This window comes from Cardiocondyla obscurior, linkage group LG01 (assembly GCF_019399895.1).
Source record: "Cardiocondyla obscurior isolate alpha-2009 linkage group LG01, Cobs3.1, whole genome shotgun sequence".
In the NCBI taxonomy this organism is placed as follows: Eukaryota; Metazoa; Arthropoda; class Insecta; order Hymenoptera; family Formicidae; genus Cardiocondyla; species Cardiocondyla obscurior.
In genome coordinates, this window is record NC_091864.1 from 2281932 (window position 1) to 2300221 (window position 18290).

The 18290-nt window shown below is 39.9% G+C and overlaps 2 protein-coding genes and 1 long non-coding RNA gene across 20 annotated transcripts in view; 1 reads left to right on the forward strand and 2 right to left on the reverse strand.

Annotated features, from left to right (window-relative positions):
* The window catches only part of Patronin (calmodulin-regulated spectrin-associated protein patronin), a 45422-nt gene extending 42001 nt beyond the window's left edge, over nucleotides 1-3421 (reverse strand). For 7 of the 15 annotated variants that reach the window (XM_070659043.1, XM_070659798.1, XM_070659873.1 and 4 more), the window contains exons 1-2: nucleotides 2886-3419; nucleotides 970-1633 (exon numbers count right to left, since the gene is read on the reverse strand). In XM_070659043.1, the coding sequence (XP_070515144.1) occupies nucleotides 970-1311 (342 nt within the window). In that variant the 5' untranslated portion in view covers nucleotides 1312-1633; nucleotides 2886-3419. Of the gene's footprint in view, nucleotides 1-969; nucleotides 1634-2885 lie in introns of all 15 variants that reach the window. The other 8 variants (XM_070659654.1, XM_070659571.1, XM_070659312.1 and 5 more) reach the window with 3 other exon arrangements.
* Nucleotides 3422-3830: 409 nt separating this feature from the next.
* Cpr (Cytochrome P450 reductase) lies at nucleotides 3831-18230 on the reverse strand. Of its 2 annotated transcripts, none has more exons than XM_070660789.1 (11): nucleotides 18082-18230; nucleotides 9876-10081; nucleotides 9438-9630; nucleotides 8929-9078; nucleotides 7543-7667; nucleotides 7227-7415; nucleotides 6906-7144; nucleotides 6484-6815; nucleotides 6136-6397; nucleotides 5833-6061; nucleotides 3831-5744 (listed from the first exon to the last, which is right to left on the reverse strand). In XM_070660789.1, the coding sequence occupies exons 2-11, from the start codon at nucleotides 10046-10048 to the stop codon at nucleotides 5600-5602; spliced, it is 2037 nt and encodes a 678-aa protein (XP_070516890.1). In that variant the 5' UTR covers nucleotides 10049-10081; nucleotides 18082-18230; the 3' UTR covers nucleotides 3831-5599. The 2 variants fall into 2 exon arrangements, with proteins under 2 accessions (XP_070516890.1, XP_070516807.1); XM_070660706.1 differs by lacking the exon at nucleotides 18082-18230 and adding an exon at nucleotides 12350-12491.
* On the forward strand, nucleotides 10920-15890 carry LOC139108622 (uncharacterized). 3 transcript variants are annotated; one of them, XR_011546691.1, is made up of 3 exons: nucleotides 10920-11471; nucleotides 12356-14753; nucleotides 14867-15890. It is a non-coding gene; the product is annotated as an uncharacterized lncRNA (long non-coding RNA). The 3 variants fall into 3 exon arrangements; XR_011546707.1 differs by having other exon boundaries at nucleotides 12356-15047; nucleotides 15443-15889; XR_011546697.1 differs by having other exon boundaries at nucleotides 12356-15029; nucleotides 15443-15889.
* Nucleotides 18231-18290: the final 60 nt, after the last annotated feature.

Below are 18290 nucleotides of genomic sequence, written 5' to 3' on the forward strand. Positions count from 1 at the left end.
TTGAATAACATTTTCATAATTTTACTTTTAATTGTTCGAACCTATTAGAAAAATATATAAGGAAAAAAAAAAAAAAACAGAAAGCTGCGTTTAATATTATCGTTAAATATTTGTTCCACTTTCTACAAGTAATTGAATTCGCACCTAGCTTACGGGAACGTTACGAGGATCATTCTTATAACGGTAATTGGCCACGATATCGCGATATGCATAGTCGATACTTCAGATTTTCGTGAATATCTCCGAGATTCAGAAATCGGAACGTGTAACGTGCGAGAAATCGCGGCAGCTAATTGCACGGCCGTCGCACGCAGCGCGTGTCTTAATGCACGTTTGATAATTGCACCGCCTGTTACGGCGTGGAATGCGGGAGCCCGTCCGCTCCTAAAGTTCTCGGCCTGCTAGGAAAGACACGCCTTAAATTAGGCGTATTAGTTTCCAGTACATTAATCGACGGAAACGATCGAGACGGGATCGCCACTCGAGAGTGTGCGCGCGATAAGATCGCTTCGAAATCCTTTCTTACCGCGGCCGGAGTACCGAACGAAAACGCGCCGCCGACCGATGAGTTTGCTCTCGGAACGATCGTAGATCGCGCAGGCTCCTCCTTTCGAATCCGCGGCGTCGATAAAAGTAAAAGACGAGCGAAGAATTACAGCATTAACGAGATCGTTCGCACGCAACAGGAACGACCTTGCCGGCTCTTCAGAAACGAGAAAAGGGAACCAGTTTACGCGGCGTAATAAATTTTTCTTTGTGCTGGTCCAGTGGAAGAACCAGATCGCTTGTTCGTACGTGCAATATTCTGTATAAGATTTGTATCTTATATAGATCTATCATCTGATACATTCGTAATTGCCGAGCTCGGATATCGACTCGAAATTTTTTCCCGACGTTATCGGCGGCACACAAATTTTTTATAATAATAAATAAGTGATCTCCGGGGAGAGAAAGAAAGAGATTTTCTACCTGGCGGGACTCGTAGGCGTCGAAGTGGTCGGAGTCACCTCCGCTGGACTGCTGGTCGGCTGGTGTTGCCGCCGCGGCACCGGTTGCGGCGGCGGAAGCGGCGGCAGGCCTGCGTCGATCGTCTGCACTCGCGCCGCGATCCATCGCCGCGTCGTAGAACACATCGACGGTGCTCGTACCGTCGGCAGGCGCGTCGTCGTCGGCGACGCCGTTGCACACGCGCTCTTGTTGTTGTTGCTGCTGCTGCTCGTTCTTAGCCGTCGTCGGCAGCGACGGCGCGGTCTCCTCTTGCACCGCGGTCTTGCTGCCCTTAGCGAAGAGCCGCGAGATCGTGTTCCACATTCAACGGGATGACGGTTACGTCGACATCCGTGGCTTCACTTGACAAATCACGACCGTCGCGACTCCCGGTCCTCGTCATAGCCGAGGTAACTTCTCGAGGGCGATCCTGTGCTTCGCCGTCTGTCTCTCCCCTCCGGAAAGTTCTTTTTTTTTTTTTTCCTCCTCGAATCGTTCCTACGACGAAGCGGTTTCTTCTCACACTCGCGAGGCTCACCGACGTTATTAATCCTTAATCCGCGTCCAGCGTCCACGTCTCCTCGGCTTATCCTCGAATTCGCACTGGCACCCGACACACCGCGCACAGCCGCGAGATCGACAAATTCTGCAACGATAAACGAGATGGTGAGAGAGCGACGAACGCAGGGAGGCTCGTGTTACGCGATGAGATTTAGTTTTTCTCACGTGCGCGTGCACACCGACGTTTCCTAGCCGCAATACCGCCCACACGAAACGTGCTAACACCGATTTCCGGCAAGCCTTTAGCCCCCAGCATCGGTCCACGGGACTGTTAACCAATGGCTATTTCCGTTTATTTTTTTTTTCTTTTCCCCATCCATTTGATCTCTCACTGTCACGAAGCCATTAGGCATGGGTAATAAGTCAGAATGAGAGAAACTACTCGTTTCACTCTGACTTATTGCACCTATTTCAAAATAGAATAACCGAAACAGTATTCAAGATACCATTTATCTAAACCAGCTTACTTAAACATTCGGTTACGACGACAAATTAAGGACAGTTTAGGCATAAAATAAACCTGAGTCGCGACGCTTTTCGAGCTTCGTGCAAAGTAGATAACCTCAAAACCCAGAAGTAACGCGAGTAGGCAACGTGTACAATGCACACGCGGCAGAAAGTAGCCCGGGGAGGTTGGGGTACGTGTTCGCGAGCTTCGCAAGTCCCGTGACCGATGCTGTGAACGTTGCGGCAGGCCGACATCGCCGATCTCGACCGGCAGTCCATCCGTCTCGAAGATCCCCGCCAACGATGCTACCGGCGACGCGAAACGTCCTCGATCGAAGGTGGCCTCTCGCCTCCCCTCCTTCCCTCCCCTTCACGCATCCGTTCCGCGACTTGACAACGTGAAATAATGCCGGGCGAAACGCGGCCAAAGGACACCGTCGCGAAAGAAAGAGACCGCGAGAGGACTCGTCCGCTATTTTCGTCGGGAATGGCGAAGCCCCCCTTTTTCCCTTCCCCGTCGCGCAACTCTTTCTCGAAACCGAGACTCAACACCGTGGCTGCGTATCGATCCTCACGCCAGGAACAACGATGACGACGAACGAGAGGAAACGGCACGGTAAAAATCGTCGATCGACGTCGCGCGACTGATTCACGCAGCATTCGCTCGCGCGTGCGACACACACGCGCAAGTATACGGTCGAGAAATAGAGATATATGACATACACACGCAAACAGCACCAGATAGTACTTGCGTGCGTGCGCGCGCGCGACGATCTCGCGTCCGCACGTCGGAGGTGGCGCGCGTGAATAAAGGGATTAAGATGGGAATCCGAGGAATGCGCGAACGAACACGCGAGATCCTTAATCTCGTCGCCGAAGGGGCGACATACCTCTTTCCTCCTAGTCGATGCTCCGTTCCCGAGATTGGCCTCGGACCTCGACCTACTCACACTCTCTCGAGACCCACCGTGCGAGCTCCCCGCGAGGTATAATCGACCACCCGCGTTCGTTGACAGCCAGCTTCGGGTCCCGGCGCGCGGAACAAGATCACAACGCGCACGGACGCAAGGTGTTGGTGACAACTTAACGCATCACCGAGAATCGCGCGCGCGCGCGCGCCGAGCACACTGTTCTCGAGTCCGCGAGGTACGGCGAGGTATTTCCCTCGATGATTCGCACACGCTCGGCGGCCCCGTAAACCATCCGCTCGTCCGTTCGACCGACCGACCCGACCGTTCGTCGCGGAGCGATCGCGCCCGACTTCGCTCAGCTTCGCCGTCAAGTCCGTCCGCGTCGCGAGGCGAAGGCCGAGGCGGCGAGGCGCGCCCGACGGATCCGCGAGCTAACTCTTCCGCGTTTTAACACCACACGCACACTTCCCGCGGTGCGGGGCACCTCTCTCTCCCTCTCAACGAAGAGATTCGCCCGTACGGAGGCAGCAGTACGCCGCACGCAGCACTCCGCCGCCGTCCATCGCGATACGCGACTAGGTGGCGCGGACGTTGGTCAAGCCTGCGAGATCAACTGTTCGAGATTTGCGCAATTCCTCGCGAGCTATCGAAACGTTAGCCGCGTTTCTAATGCGTCAGGTTAGATCGTTCTTTTTCAGGTTTTGCTTGGTCTTGCTTTCTGCCGATAAAACGCTTTTCTCTAGATTCCTATGAGTTCAAAAGAAATAACAAAATTAAAACAAAGTTGCAGAACAATTAATCATAAAACAATAAATGTTTAAATTTTGCATATGAATATTTTCGTCTAACTTAAAAATATCGCTATTTCTAGATATGCTATTTGAGATTACGCTTGAAATAATTGCATCTTATTGTACATAAATGTATCAATTGATGTGATATTTATTCACCATCCCTGTATGCATTGTGTAAAAATATTAGATATAGATTTATTATACAATTGCCACGAGGCATAATTTAATTTGTGCAAGTTTTGATATACGTTATAATATTAAATAAATTGCAGCACAGTGTTATTCGCAATTGTTCATAGTTTGTTGTAACATTTTATATAATAACATTAACAAGTCGACGTTAATTTCTAAATAGAGGCAGGAAGCCCCCAAAGTTAACAGTTTTAATTAATATTGACTCAAACCATGAAGGTGCACGTGACCACAATTTCGATCTTGTATATTAGGTCTGTTTTCTTGTCTACATTGCTGAACTGGTGAACATTAATGCAATAAGTTAAAGTAAAACAAATATATTTTTCTCGCTCCAACTTACTGCACCAGTTCAGCGGTGTGACTCTGACAGAAAAGAGACCTATTGCACATTGTAATGGAGTGAGTAATGATTTAAATTTAAATTTAATTATATCCACTAATAACTGGTTCTTTTTTAGCTTTAGGTTTCACTAAAGATCGCTTTAGCTCACGTGCACGAGCTTCGATGTAAACTATGTAAAGCGTCATTTCAAACTCTGACGTAAACTCGCTCGAAATATCGCATAAAAATATGCACTTTATGTGTATATATTGACTAACATCACCACCAATTGATATAAATCAGCGCTTCTAAGGAGTGTAATTTATAATGAAACACTTTCTTTCAGACTTGAACACATGCTTACGTACGTAAAACTTAATAAAATGCACAAAATTTGTTGTACAACAACAATCATATTTTCGTATATTATTATATTTAATGCGAAACATTTAACTAAATTGTTTAATCGCAATCGGACGATGGCGGATGATGATAAACAAATTTGATAAAACTATAATTTGCGTGATGTGCTTCACCAGTTGCCTGACAAGCCAAAGCCGACAATATCTTATTAAGCAATACGTATGAAAAAGACGCTAAAATATTTCAAGACGAGCAGAAACAAAGAAACAATTTTATCTCGTCCAGCTATTTGTCGAATCTAAAATGTACAGCCTGTAAAGCAAAGTCCGTTTAAATAATTTTACATTTAATAAACGCTGATTATTGTGAAATTATAAAATTATTTATAAAATAACTTTATAATCGTTTTATAACTTCATATTTGATCAAGCAAAAAGAGACGCTACATACGAATATCATAAATACAACATTCTAAAACTGCAGAAAATTTTTTACGATAGCTTAGCGATTTTCCAATCATATGTAATTGCATGTGTTTATTTACATTATGCATATGCGTGTAATAATACACATAAGTGAAATAATTTATACAAATATGCAATTCTAAATTACTGAATCTCTTCACATTACATTCTTTCTTGGTGAATTTAACGTTAGTTTCATTGAAAGCTGAATTACATATAAATATATATATTTTCAAGTATTTAAATAATATGTTTTATTATACAGAAAAACATAAATATGAAAAATAAGTCAATTACAGTTAAATAATAAAATTTATGAAGACTATATGCATAATGCCGGCTTTGACTATATCAAATATAGTTCAACTATAGTTTCTTTATTTAGCAGGATGTGGCAAAACTCACCTGATGAAAATTATTAAGTGAGCATAGAACAAATGAAAAATGATCTGACTGAATGTCATTACTAATGATCGTCCTGTCGCTTGAGTGAATCAAGCTCAAACCCTCGCACTTAAAAAATGCTTCTGTACGTTTCTCTATACAAATAATGACTCAACTCCAAACGTCACTAGAGTATCGCTTTTGCGATTCCATCTTCTTGATGTAATTTGCAGCATCGAGCTCGGACATATTTCCACGCTCCATTACTACTTTGAGTAATATATTGTGCACATCGCGCGCCATGTTCCTAGCATCCCTACGAAAAATTAAAAAATTTACGTATAAATTTAGATACAAAAAAGATATTTTTTTATAAAAAAAAAAATAGATGATTTTAAACCAACCCGCAAACATAAATGTGTCCATTTTGTTCACCAATAACACGCCATATTTCTTCTTTATTCTTCTCGAGCAAATGTGTGACGTAAACTTTGTGCTCTTGCTCCCGGCTAAACGCAGCGTGTAATATTAAAGTACCATTCTTTACGTATTCTTCTAACTCTTCACGATAGAGATAATCCTCTTGGCTTTTTCTGCATCCAAAGTACAGTATCGTGTCACCTGTTTCCTTACCTAAAATTAAGATTTAAATATTTAAAAGACGTTCTGAAATGCGGCGTTATAAAATTTTAAAAGAACACGCCTACCTTCTTTACGAGCAAAGTCCCGTTCTTGTATAAATCCTCTGAATGGTGCTAAACCAGTTCCCGGTCCAACCATAATAATCGGAGTGCTTGAACGTGTCGGCAGACGGAATTGAGATTTTCTTACAAAAATCGGGACGACACAAGGAGGAGAGGAAGGATGCTTCTGTTTCAACCAACTGGTGGTCACGCCCTTGTTTATTCTGCCAGTTGGCGTTTTGTATTCCACTACCACTGCCGTAATATGAACTGAAGTTGGATAAAGCTGAAACAGAAACCAGATAAGTTTTATTTAAAGGTTTATTTTTAATTAAAAAAAAACATTATTAAACTAAAATGTAAAAAAAAAACCTTTGGAGATGAAGATATCGAATAATATCGACATTGCAATCGTGGCAAAATCTCGCATAAATGATCTAATGGTGGTTTCAAGCTAGGAATATCTTCTAAAATGTGAACAATGTTCCGGTTCTCTTGATTTATCCATTGCTGATAAGCTGCTTTGCCTTCTGCGCTGGTCGACGCCATCAATTTTAGTTTTTCCTTATCTGCAGGATCGCTTGTATATTCTGCTAACTCTTTGAGAACGTGTGTGCGCGGATTACTTGTAATGTCCAAATAATGTGTCAAAGCAGTCCTGTAGCTGCAGGGACAAGGGAATGGATGTTTCTTTGTGGATTCCTCTGTAATACAAATATTAGATTGAGAAAATCGTCAATTCAGAATTCTCGTATAAAAATTAAAAATATTAAAAGAGAATAAAAAGTAAATACCATCTGTATTTGTAAGGGTAAAAACGGTATCTAAATCCACGCCGCATTTTTCACCAATTTTATTCACCAATTCCGCATCGTTCACTGGATAAACGGCCAAATGATCGCCTGTCTCGTATCGCATTTTAGAACTCTCAATGTCAAACTCTATATGCATACACGATCTATCGGATGTTGGACCGTGTAATTCACGATTTACTTTGACAGCGGCTAAGAATGGATTCTTTGCATCGTATGGTCTAAAATTAAAAAATTAAAAATAAACGCTAAGCATGAAAAAATTATTTTATACAATTCCGCGACAATTATATAAGAACTTACGGCCTCTGGTTCGTGAAGGAATGAAGACGAGCAATTTCACCGCTATAGATGCGCTCAACCGGCAGATCCACATGCTCAGTGAGTTTGTATTGTCGAATACTGACATCCTCGCCAGCTCCTTCAATGCCAAAGAACTCACAGACGGCCGGCCAAAATTTATCTTTCCAGGTGATAAAATCATCTTCTATGCTGCAATATTAGTTATTTAAAAAATTATCATTAAACGTTATTTAGAAAAAAAAAAAAAAAAAAAAATTCTAAATTGTAGAAATTAACATTGCCGCGACAAGAAATGACTTTTTATTTTGAAACCTACTTTGAATCGTCGTCTCCAAGACCAAGCTCGCAGACGCGTGTGGCACCCAGCTGCTCTAATCTGTGGTCAACGTATATGCCTATCTCGTTATAGTGCTCATACGTCTTGTTACCCAGTCCAAATACCTACAAAGAAAATAAGTGATGATCACGCGGTGCAATTATCATGTTAAAATATTCAAAAAAACATTACAATGCATTGTAACTAGCAGATATCTTAAGAGAAACGGCGTAGATTTTTGTTATTCATTATTTTATATAATTTTTTTTTTTCCGGCCATGTTAATTCTTTTCGACTTTCGAATTCGGCTATCTTCAAATACCTCTTGCGACATGTATGCGACACGTGCTTTATTCACCGCACGTTGCTGCGTTAACGCAGCGCCAACTAGACGGCAGTGACGTAAAGCGAGGTGGAAAAGTTTTTCGCACGATATTCCGACATTTCCGACGTTCATGATTCACAAATTCGCATTGAACTGAGAACGGGGATCGTAATAAGCGTAATGTCGCCTCGTCAATACTCGTGCACTTTCATTTTCTATTTAAAAAAATTGCTGTTTCACACACCGACGGCACCGAGCACGACCACTGCTCGTAATGGCTCTGCTACACTAACGCGATGAGCGATATCCAACGAGAGCTCTGATTTTTCAAACGTCACGTCCATCACGAGGGTCCGCGCGCTGTCGCTCGTAAAATTGGTAAAGTCTCAATTTTCGTCGCTGTCGATCAACGATACGCAATGCAGCGGTCCAATTTTCTTTTTTCTAACCTCGTATTGTTCGTCGCTCATCGCCTCCAGTGTGAATGCAGACTTAATATTTGCGAAATTGATAGCGAATCGCTCATCGCGTCCAGTGTGAGAGAGCCATAATGCGTATGCGTACTGCTTCACCACACTGCTACGCATTTACGCAACACTCAGAAGCTGATAATGTGTAGTGCTATCACCACTACCACCATGCGCCAATACCAGAGCGCCGAACTTTGATTGTATGATAAATTTGGACAGAATTATTTAAAAACGCGAGAGCGAGAAGAATACGAAAACAATGGAAAAGTAGGTAAATTCGCTATTTGCATCAACAGTATCCTTGAATCGTATCCGTATAATCATTTTTTTTAACATATAATGTCGCGTTATAAGCCATAATAACGTATTATTATTAAGATTGAAGTAATTAATTCAAAGATGAAGGTGGCGTCATGATTGTTTAGATTATAGGAATTAAATTGAATTACTTGTACTATGCAAGTGAAAAGGAAAGAGTTATTTAACAAAAAAAGGACAACAATTAAGATAATTAAATTTTGGCAATTAGGGCACCCAAGTGTCTGATCCGGAAATCACTCAAGAAATAATATATTCTATATGAATACATACCGCATAATTTAATCCTGTAAGATCACCGTCACCATTCTTAAGCCAATCAACAAACTCCATTGCATTATCAGTGGGATCACCCTCTCCATATGTAGCCAAGCAAAACACTGCCAAACTATTTGGAATAGTTTTCAAATGCACTAGCTCCTCCTGTAACAGCGAAAACAAATGTCTTACATAATCATTATTTCTTTTCTCTAATTTTTTTTTTTTTTCCAGCAGCAGTATAAATGATATCATCATTTATCATCCATAGTAAGGTCAACTGTCTCCAGTTAAATAAAATAACTACGACAGCACGTGTAAGAAACGTGTACATTAATAGTCAAGAAGATTGAATGTCTCAATTGGCTTAACAGCTCGAGAAGTTTTGCTCGACGAACTTTATTTCGCATAAAAAAAAACGTCTGGTAGGTCTTCGCATGTAGAACGATTGCGAACTGATTGTAACACCTTTCTCTATTTTCTTTTTCACTCTCAAATTAAAAACAGGAATAATGACTGCATACCATATCGCACTCCTCGGGATCGGCCACCATGCCCTTCATCTTGTATCTGATGCCTTCCTTGGCGAGACGACCCGCGAATTCTTCTGCAGTACCCGTCTGACTCCCATAGAACACCACCAGACTTCGTCCGGAAGTTTTCAGCTTCTTGATGAAGGAGTTTTCCGACGATGGCGGTACAATAAATGACGTCGGTCTGTAAGAACAACAAGTTAACATTGATGCGTTGTAATGCCATTAATTATACAGCAAAATACTAAAACTAATTCTTGGATATCCGTTTCCAATTACCTTTTATCTCGATTCAGCTGACTTTTTAATTTATTCTTTTAATTGATGAGACTGATATTAATACAAGTTGACGGAAATAAAAGTACGTTATTGTGGTTTTATATCGATAGATAATTGAGGAAACTACGCATCCAAGATAAAGATAATTACTGAATAGAATAAGACTTCGTCGGCGGCGTGAGTTCTTCACGTTTTCTCTTTTTCAGGAACCAATAGGCCGTTATTGCAAAGATGATGACGACTATTCCAATGTCCAGGACGCTTATGAGTGCCGCCTCTTCGGGCACATCTGGACTGCTTGCGCCCTCCGATGATCCTGCCATTCTTATAGCTTTAGGTTGCGACGCGTCTACAGTCTGCGAAAAATTCAACACGAGTCAATTTATCAATCAGTTAAGCAGAATTTATTTTTCGAGCACCTCTACGAGACTGTCGAGCCTCATCTACGAAACAGGTGAAATTCGATATATATTTTTTCATTACGTTTATATTTATCTTATTATTTTATTCTCAACTTTGTGTCGCAATTAGCAATGTAATCTCTCCGCCATTAATAATACATATAATGAAATATGTCGTAGCGGTATATGGCAACTTTTGAAAGTCTATTCGAAGATTTTGAAACGTTCCTATTGTACAGACATATAGTACAAAGCAGGCGGATGTTAATTAATAAATGCCAACATTCGCAACCTCATTGTAGTATTGAAAAAAGTATAACTGCTGTTTTAAAGTATTCGCAGCTTTAATCAGACGTGACTTGAACTATCTCGTCTTTATCAAGGTTGAATGTCAGGGATAATGAAGTATAAATTGCCAGACGTATTTATTTCAAGTAGTTTTTACGACGTATTAATATTAATTTAAAAAAATATGTTGTATTTGCAAGTTTTGTATATTGTTTTAATGCTTATCTAGCATTCTTTCGAACGTTGAATTATCGCTCTTTTTATTACTTTATTTCAGCTTGTGCGAATTGCTTGCAGTTGTTATCATTAAAAAAAATTAGGTATCAGCATTTTTCCGGTGCCAACGATCAAACTGTTTATTGACTCTTATTACGCGAAGAGATTGGCTCGTGTTTCTAGCAATTTGAAGCGACTTCAAATTCCGACATTCGAAAATTTCTGAATGTCATTCGCTGATATGCGACGAGACAATGCAGAGATGTCATTGTCGGTTTATGACTCACGATCGCGATCACGATCACGATTGGTGATAATGATAATAAAACGATATCACATTATTCGGTATTACTTTGCACGTTTTTGTTCCGCGATTTGTTATCTCATGTTGTAGGAGCGCGATATTATTCAGTCATTCTGACGTCGAGAAAATACTCATTTTGTGGCGCAGGAAGAAGCAGAGTTTACATAATTATTATATCATTGCCTATGAGTTGCATAACACAGAGGGGTTCATTAAATTCCTGATCGTCGTGCCACGTATCTTTACAAACGAATAATAGAATAAATTGTGACGTTTGTACGTAAGTCACGTCATCGAGGAGCAATGAGCCCGAACACTTATCGCTCCTCAACATGTATATTTTGTAATGCCTAATATTATTCTTCTGCTTATCTACTTTCCTATTTATATGTAGTATCATGTAATAGTAGTCGCCTTATCTGCAGGGATTTATTCCGTTTGTAATTTTCAGATCATTGAAAAGCGTCACGATGACTTCTAACAAATGGCTTTGCTAAATGAGGAAAAAATCGCATAATTTTCCGGCCTGTTTATTATGTAAGTAAATTCTGTTCTACGAAAGTTTGGAAACTTGTGAGGTATCCCGTTCTAGCAACGCCTCTTCGAGAACTTACATTACTGGTTGGATCGAATCGGTCGAAACAATTCATTAATTAAGCCATTGTTATGGTTTCATTAATTATTATACATTAAACCATAATTAATTAAAGTATTAATTTACAAGCCGTTACTGATTAACAGAACACAAGTGGCCAATCTGATTTAATCACATTTGTGTTACAAACGCAATAAATCGCGATAATATCACCAGCTTACACAATTATTTTTTGAGAAACAATAGGCGTACATGGCAGAAACATGCACCAAGTTTGTCAAATACCTAATTAACATACATGTTTCGATAAATACGTAGTTATTGATTGATAATGTTGGAAAGAAGAAACCGATAATAATCGCGACGTATTAGAAAATGTAAAAGCTAAAGGTTTGGAATACCTGCCTATTCTTAAGCACCATGTTATCGATTATTCGCTTAATTGCTCACAAACTTCTTTTCAGAAAACTAAAATTTACACTTTTAACTTAAGAGTCCTTTCTTTTTCAAATTTTGTTCCAACGAAAAGTGTTCTTCTCAGTTTTTTTAAAAATCATCAAGCAGCGCGTTCAACCTTGAAATCAGTGAAGTCACTTAGCAACGCTGACACGTGGTCAGAACGTGTTTCTATTCAATGTTACGACTAATGAGCGATTAAAAAATAAAAAAAAGTTTGAAAAACATGTTCCGATACATGATGATGTAGGTCTACGGATATGCTAGGAATTGATAATTCCTAGAAATTGTGCGATATGATCTGCTCGCATCGCAATATCACAGATTTATCATTTTTAATTTGTTTCTGATATGGTTCCCTTACCGGCAGGTCCATGGTGCATGCGACGAAGGAACGTACCGTGGAGTGAAATTCGCGGGAAACTTAGCAAGCGAAGCACACGTGGCTGTAACGTACAGTGCCTGAAGAGATGACACGTGTGGACCTCTCGCGATGATAATCGGCGCGTGACTAAAAAGCGCACCCGAGCGGAGTTGGCCGATCGCCGAGTTTAACTCGAAGCAGACTACAAATCTCAAGCTGATATGACCGTGTTCGTCAATATGTATGCGTCGTAGTCGCGCGCACGCGACGACCACCACCGCCGTCGCCGTCGTCAGCATGTACAATTGCGATAAAGTGGCAAGTCATCCCGTTTATGTGCGCAATCAAACGTTCGGTGTTGCACGGTTTCTATTCGAAAAATTCATGCGCAAGACTTCCCCTCGCACAACGTAGGCCTCGCGAAATTTGCTTCCTTTTTAAGGAATCCGATTGCTCAACATTTCGGTTGGCGACCTTCTACGTATATGAGTACGTGCCTGATTGCACATGACTTGAATTAATTTTAAAATCAATCAATCATGATTTTTCGAATTAATGAAACTACACGTTGCAGAACTATTATGCGAATGCATATACTTTAATTATTCTCACGACTGCAACGGATTAGTCTTCGGTGTGAGCTTAATGCTAAATCCTGTTTGAATAATAGGCTCTCGTGATGGATGACGCAAGGCCGAGAATCGTAGACGTACGTATGCTATCGTCAACAATACAACCGGCATTGCGATTCGAGTTTCGTCATACAAACGCTACAGTCGTAACTCGTCACTGCAAATGTTTATCACACTTAATGCAATAGATTTTGCTTGACCACGATTACGTGTTTGTCATTTTCTCCTGATTTTTTTCGACACGTTTCAATGAAAAAAAAACTTATTCATTATTGCATTATTTTTACCGTCTTGCAAAATTGTAATTTTTTCCAAATTTACATAAGCTTCTAAACTGCCTCGACTTCGTAATTTTACATCATTGCGTTAAATGATAAAACAAAGTGTAATTGTAAAAAGTATCATATTTCTAAATTCAAATGTACAGATATATTTTAAATAAAAAGTATAGATTATGAAATTAAATATTTTAATAGTATACCGTGAATTGGCATATTAGTCCACTTACACAAATAATCACATATGCATGCATATATTAACCGCTCGTTAAGAAACGTGATAAATTAGACATTATATGAAATATTAAGTTTTAATCAAAATTTTATTCATAGAAAAACCTCTTTTATTATACTGTGAAAGAAGAGGGTCAAAGATTATAATTTGCATTTAAATAAGTCAATTAATATAAAAATTTCGTAATGGAATACTTAATTAATACACTATTGCAGTCTATGTATTACTTGCAAAGATTTATACAGAGACAAGCAAATCATTGTCAAGTAGAATTAATTGCGCTTAATCCAAGAATCGCCCGGAATCGCGACGCTCTCGAAAAACGGCAATGCAGATGGAAGTCGACCGTTGAAACGGAGAAAGTGAAAGTCAATAAGAAGAGGCAAGTGAAAAGAGACATGCATTCTCTTTGCACTAATGTAACTACGTAATTAGGAAATTTTTTTAACCGACTTAACGGCGCTGATGAAAAGAATTTTTCAAATGGTAACCGCCAACTATACACAAAGTTGCAATTTTACTCCGCAAGTTCTACCCTGCTCTACCCATTTAAAAGTCTCACTCTTTTTCTCATAATCATAGAAAAAGAATAGGCTGTTGTTTCTGAAAGTCTCGCGGCTGAGTATCATTTCGTCGTAAATGTGATGATTTATTAACTAATTTGTCAGCAGGAAATAATGAATAAAAATACACAGGTCATAAGCCATTTAGTTTGACGAGTGACAGTTTAGGAAGGTAGAGCGTGCGCGAATGTTTGTGCCAAGGTCAGGATTGTCAAATAATAACGTCCGGCGATATACTGTCTACGTACGTCACGCATCTAATTGCAATAGTAGTAGAAGATACGATTGCCTTATCGCGTCATACACATGTATGCGCGTATCATGGTGTAATACTGTGAATTATTTCCATGAATTTTTGGAATTATCATTGACTAATCGAACACAAGGCGTTACAACATGCTTCGACATATGACGATTTATGTTAAACGAACGCGAATATCAAGCTTTCAGCTGTTTTGTCGTATCTGCGTGAGTTTGTTCATGTGTATCGGTGCGTTTTCGGCTGCCATGTGTCTATTAAAATTTTCGAAATAATTCACGAATATCCAGGACGACTATTAAATAATCGATTTGTTTCACTGCTCGTGCTAATGGCATTAATAGAGTGGAATAATTTTAATCACACGTCCATGCTCGCCATGATGTCTCTTCATGCGTTGTTTGCTTTCTTTTTGCTTTCACGTCAGAGACCCGTAGGCAAGTATAATTTACATTAACTAAATTTATTCTTTTTACAACTAAATAGTCCATTAAACAAGCGTAATATTAAACGACTATTTAATATTAATTTGTTTTTTTTTTTTTTACAGTTACAATTGAAAAAGAAAATAAAACACGAGTGGACAAGAAATCAGAGTGCTGAATAAACTAGAAATCTGTTGACTATAATTTTTAATGGCAAGACAAAGCTACCTGACCATGGCAAACAGACTTATTCAGATGAATGAACCCAAAGAAAAAATAACCCTTGAAGTAAGAACTTGTCAATAGGTAGTTACATATGTAAATTGTATTTACATATATAATATTTGTTAATTAGTGATAAACTGATCTCAGTACATAGCTTTTAATTTACATTATGATTTACAAACGAAATTACAGTACAGCAATAAATGTATCGCTTAAAAACCGATCATTTCCGAATGACTTGTTTAAACGTATAATTAAACCACGTGCTTAGTAACCAGAGTGTAGAACAAAGTACAGTAAACCATTAATATAATTCGTGATATACAAAAGTCCTTGACTATCCGTATCATTCAAACCACGCGCGATTAAAACTCAGCAATAATAAGATAAAACATAAAATAGCACAAGCGAAACTATTGATCATCTCTGTTATTTCAATATATTCACAATGTATAATGTATTTTACTTGAAAACAGGATTCAAGCGACAATAAAATTAAGGACGAAATTGAAAAGCACATAGAAATCGAGATGACATCAACGAATCCAAAGCAAGGAGACAAAAAACAACTAAAAGCTTGTGACGAGGATTCCTACGTCGTAAAGCTATTTAAAAGTATAATGAGTTTCCAAGAATATCAGAACAGTGTGGGAAAGAAAAACTAAACCATAAAACCTTTCTTTATGAAGAATATATTCGAAAGCGATACGATTGTAATAAACCAAAAATGAAACTATGCACGCCATCCGACTGTTTTTCGACCAAAATAAATTGAAATGGATAAATCCAGATGTAATAAACATCAGCTAGTGCCCTAACTAAATCCAGATCTGTAAGTGCACATTTTATCACCTTAAATAAGCTAAATCGTCATCGTGAAATATATTTGCGATAAGTCACAATTTTTTAATGAAACAATTAATCAATAAATCCGACATGCATGCTTAATATAATTCTGTACACTTTTTCATTTTTTTTACGCCGAAAATTGTGTCGCCACCAAAAATCTTCAGCGGTCAACCATGCTTTCATTCGTTTGTTAATTTCGCGATTTAAATGCAATTTTGGTGAAAAAATATTTTCTTTTTCATTCGACGCAGAACAAGTTTTTCGTCGAGTACGTGACTACGATATTGATAGTGTTTCGTAACTCAATTGTATTGAATAATACATTCGGATCAAAGATCACACACGTGTTTTCATCTGATCGATTGCTTGGCGGCGAAAAAGATACTTAATACGACTTTCCATACGAGATCCGATATCTGAATGAGTCGAGCAAGTATTCATTCGAGAAACGAAATATAGAGTTTTAATTGTTCTCATCGATCTACGATTAAAAAAAAAAAAATGTATGTACAGCACGTGCCGAAAGATCGGTCGAAAGATCACGATAAGAAGAGATAACTTATCTGACTTTTTTTAAGCGTACAAGATAATTCTGATTTCTGGGGATACTTCCGTACTTTGACATTGAATATTTCTTAACACATCATTGCCATCAGACGTGTTACATCAGATAATTGCTTTTAATTAAGACATATTTCATCAGGTTTTGAAAGACGAGTTCAAAATCTCGTTTATTAATCAATCAATCTTTCCGACGTGTGAGTTACTGTATTATCTGCGACGATTTTTTTTTTTTGTACCTTTACGTAAGTCCTTAAATAGGGAAACTCGCGGTAAACCTCACGTTCACGAAGCGACTCCTACAAACAACAACATTGCTAAGTTTTGAAGACAGTTCTATAATTCCAGAAAACACAGAATATTGCAACCAAACTACGGCAGTATTTAGTATTTGCTGGAATTTGAGCTACAAACGTTTCTTATTTCGCGAAGCGTTCAAAATATCGACAGGCGTTTTAAACATTGCTATTAGAAAAGTGAATTTATAATTACAAATACCAGTCTTGATGACTTATAATCCCGATAGGAATCCAAGTATTTACATACGACTGTAAGAAAAAGTACATTCCGAGTAATCGCTTATCACGGGCAGTGAAAGCGACAAGACTTCTGGAAGCTGATGGCAAGACTTCGTCTGTATTGTCCACTTCTCAACATTAATTGCCGCGTTTCACTTGCCACACACGCAACACACGTACAGACACGCGTTTGCAACAAACGTGCGCGCGCGCGCGCATACATAAAGGATATAATTAAAAAAAAAAAAAAAAAAAATACATATGCAGATATAAAATAGATATAAATATGCACCGCAATCGCGACCTTATACAATCATGTAGCAATAAAATTTTATGCGTTATCTAGCGACGTAGGACGCGGAGCTTGCGGAATTAAGGTGCCGAGTCACTCTCTCGTCCCGCTTGCGTCATTCCCAGAATTAATCTATAAAGCTCTACGCCGGAGTTAGCGTGTAATCGGCGTATCACCTCCGAAGAGATACTCGTCCGAAAAATCGTTTATCTCGCGTGAGCGTCGGTCGGGAGAACGAACACTCATCTCGCAGAGTTTTCGCTTTTCTCTTTTCGCGTCGTTTCAACGTACGTTTGAGCGCGCTCGTGCTGGGAATCAACGTAACTCTAGGATAATTGATTCGCGCCGTTCGATAACACGGAATAAGCTACCTGGAAGTAGTCTGTCCAATCGACGAAGCTCGAAACATTCGCTGCCGACCGCAACGTTAGGCTAAAAGAACACGCGTTGCGGAAAAAAAAGAAGATCAGATTGTTCCGAACATACGCAATATATAACTCTTGCGCTATCGATAAAAAGTTATACACGTATTAAGTTCATATATCTCGTTTGCTGCTGACGAGCTTGTTGATCAAGTCACCTCGCCGCGAGAACTATCGGTAGTTTTGGAATGAGAGAACGACGCAGTTTGATTTCGATCGCACGCTAAATCAAATCGGACACGTACCGTTAGATTCTTCTACGCGTGTTAAATTCCACTAGCCTGCCGGTAATCCACCACGCGCTTTTTCGTGAAAATCGCAAGATTCGCAACCAATTCTTCGAGCTCCTCGCGTGATCTCAGGGTCCTCGGTCACGTGACCGATCGTCTCGGCGTCCCCTTTACCCCGCGCCGCCCCCGTCCAGCGGCTGCGCGATACACTTATCACCTGTCGGAATGCAATTCGAAATTTACCTGCGTGCGGCCAACCGGTCTCGGGGTAAACGTCCGGTGCTCGATCGCTCGGCCTCCAGGAGCGACGGCGACGCCACGAACGTTACGTAGTCCCGCTGCGACTGCACTAATTCGACGGAAATCAAAGTCTTGTAGAGGTGCATGGACGATGGAGACGCATCGCGCGAACGGCACGGCGATCGGCCATGATCGGAAGCGGTCGGCCGGGT

Excerpts from the sequence above, each read along its gene's own strand:
- Cpr (XM_070660706.1), bottom strand. Across the intron at positions 7,416-7,542 it reads CTTGGAGACGACGATTCAAA|CATAGAAGATGATTTTATCA; the intron begins GTAGGTTTCAAA and ends CTAATATTGCAG. Across the intron at positions 5,745-5,832 it reads GGACACATTTATGTTTGCGG|GGATGCTAGGAACATGGCGC; the intron begins GTTGGTTTAAAA and ends AATTTTTCGTAG.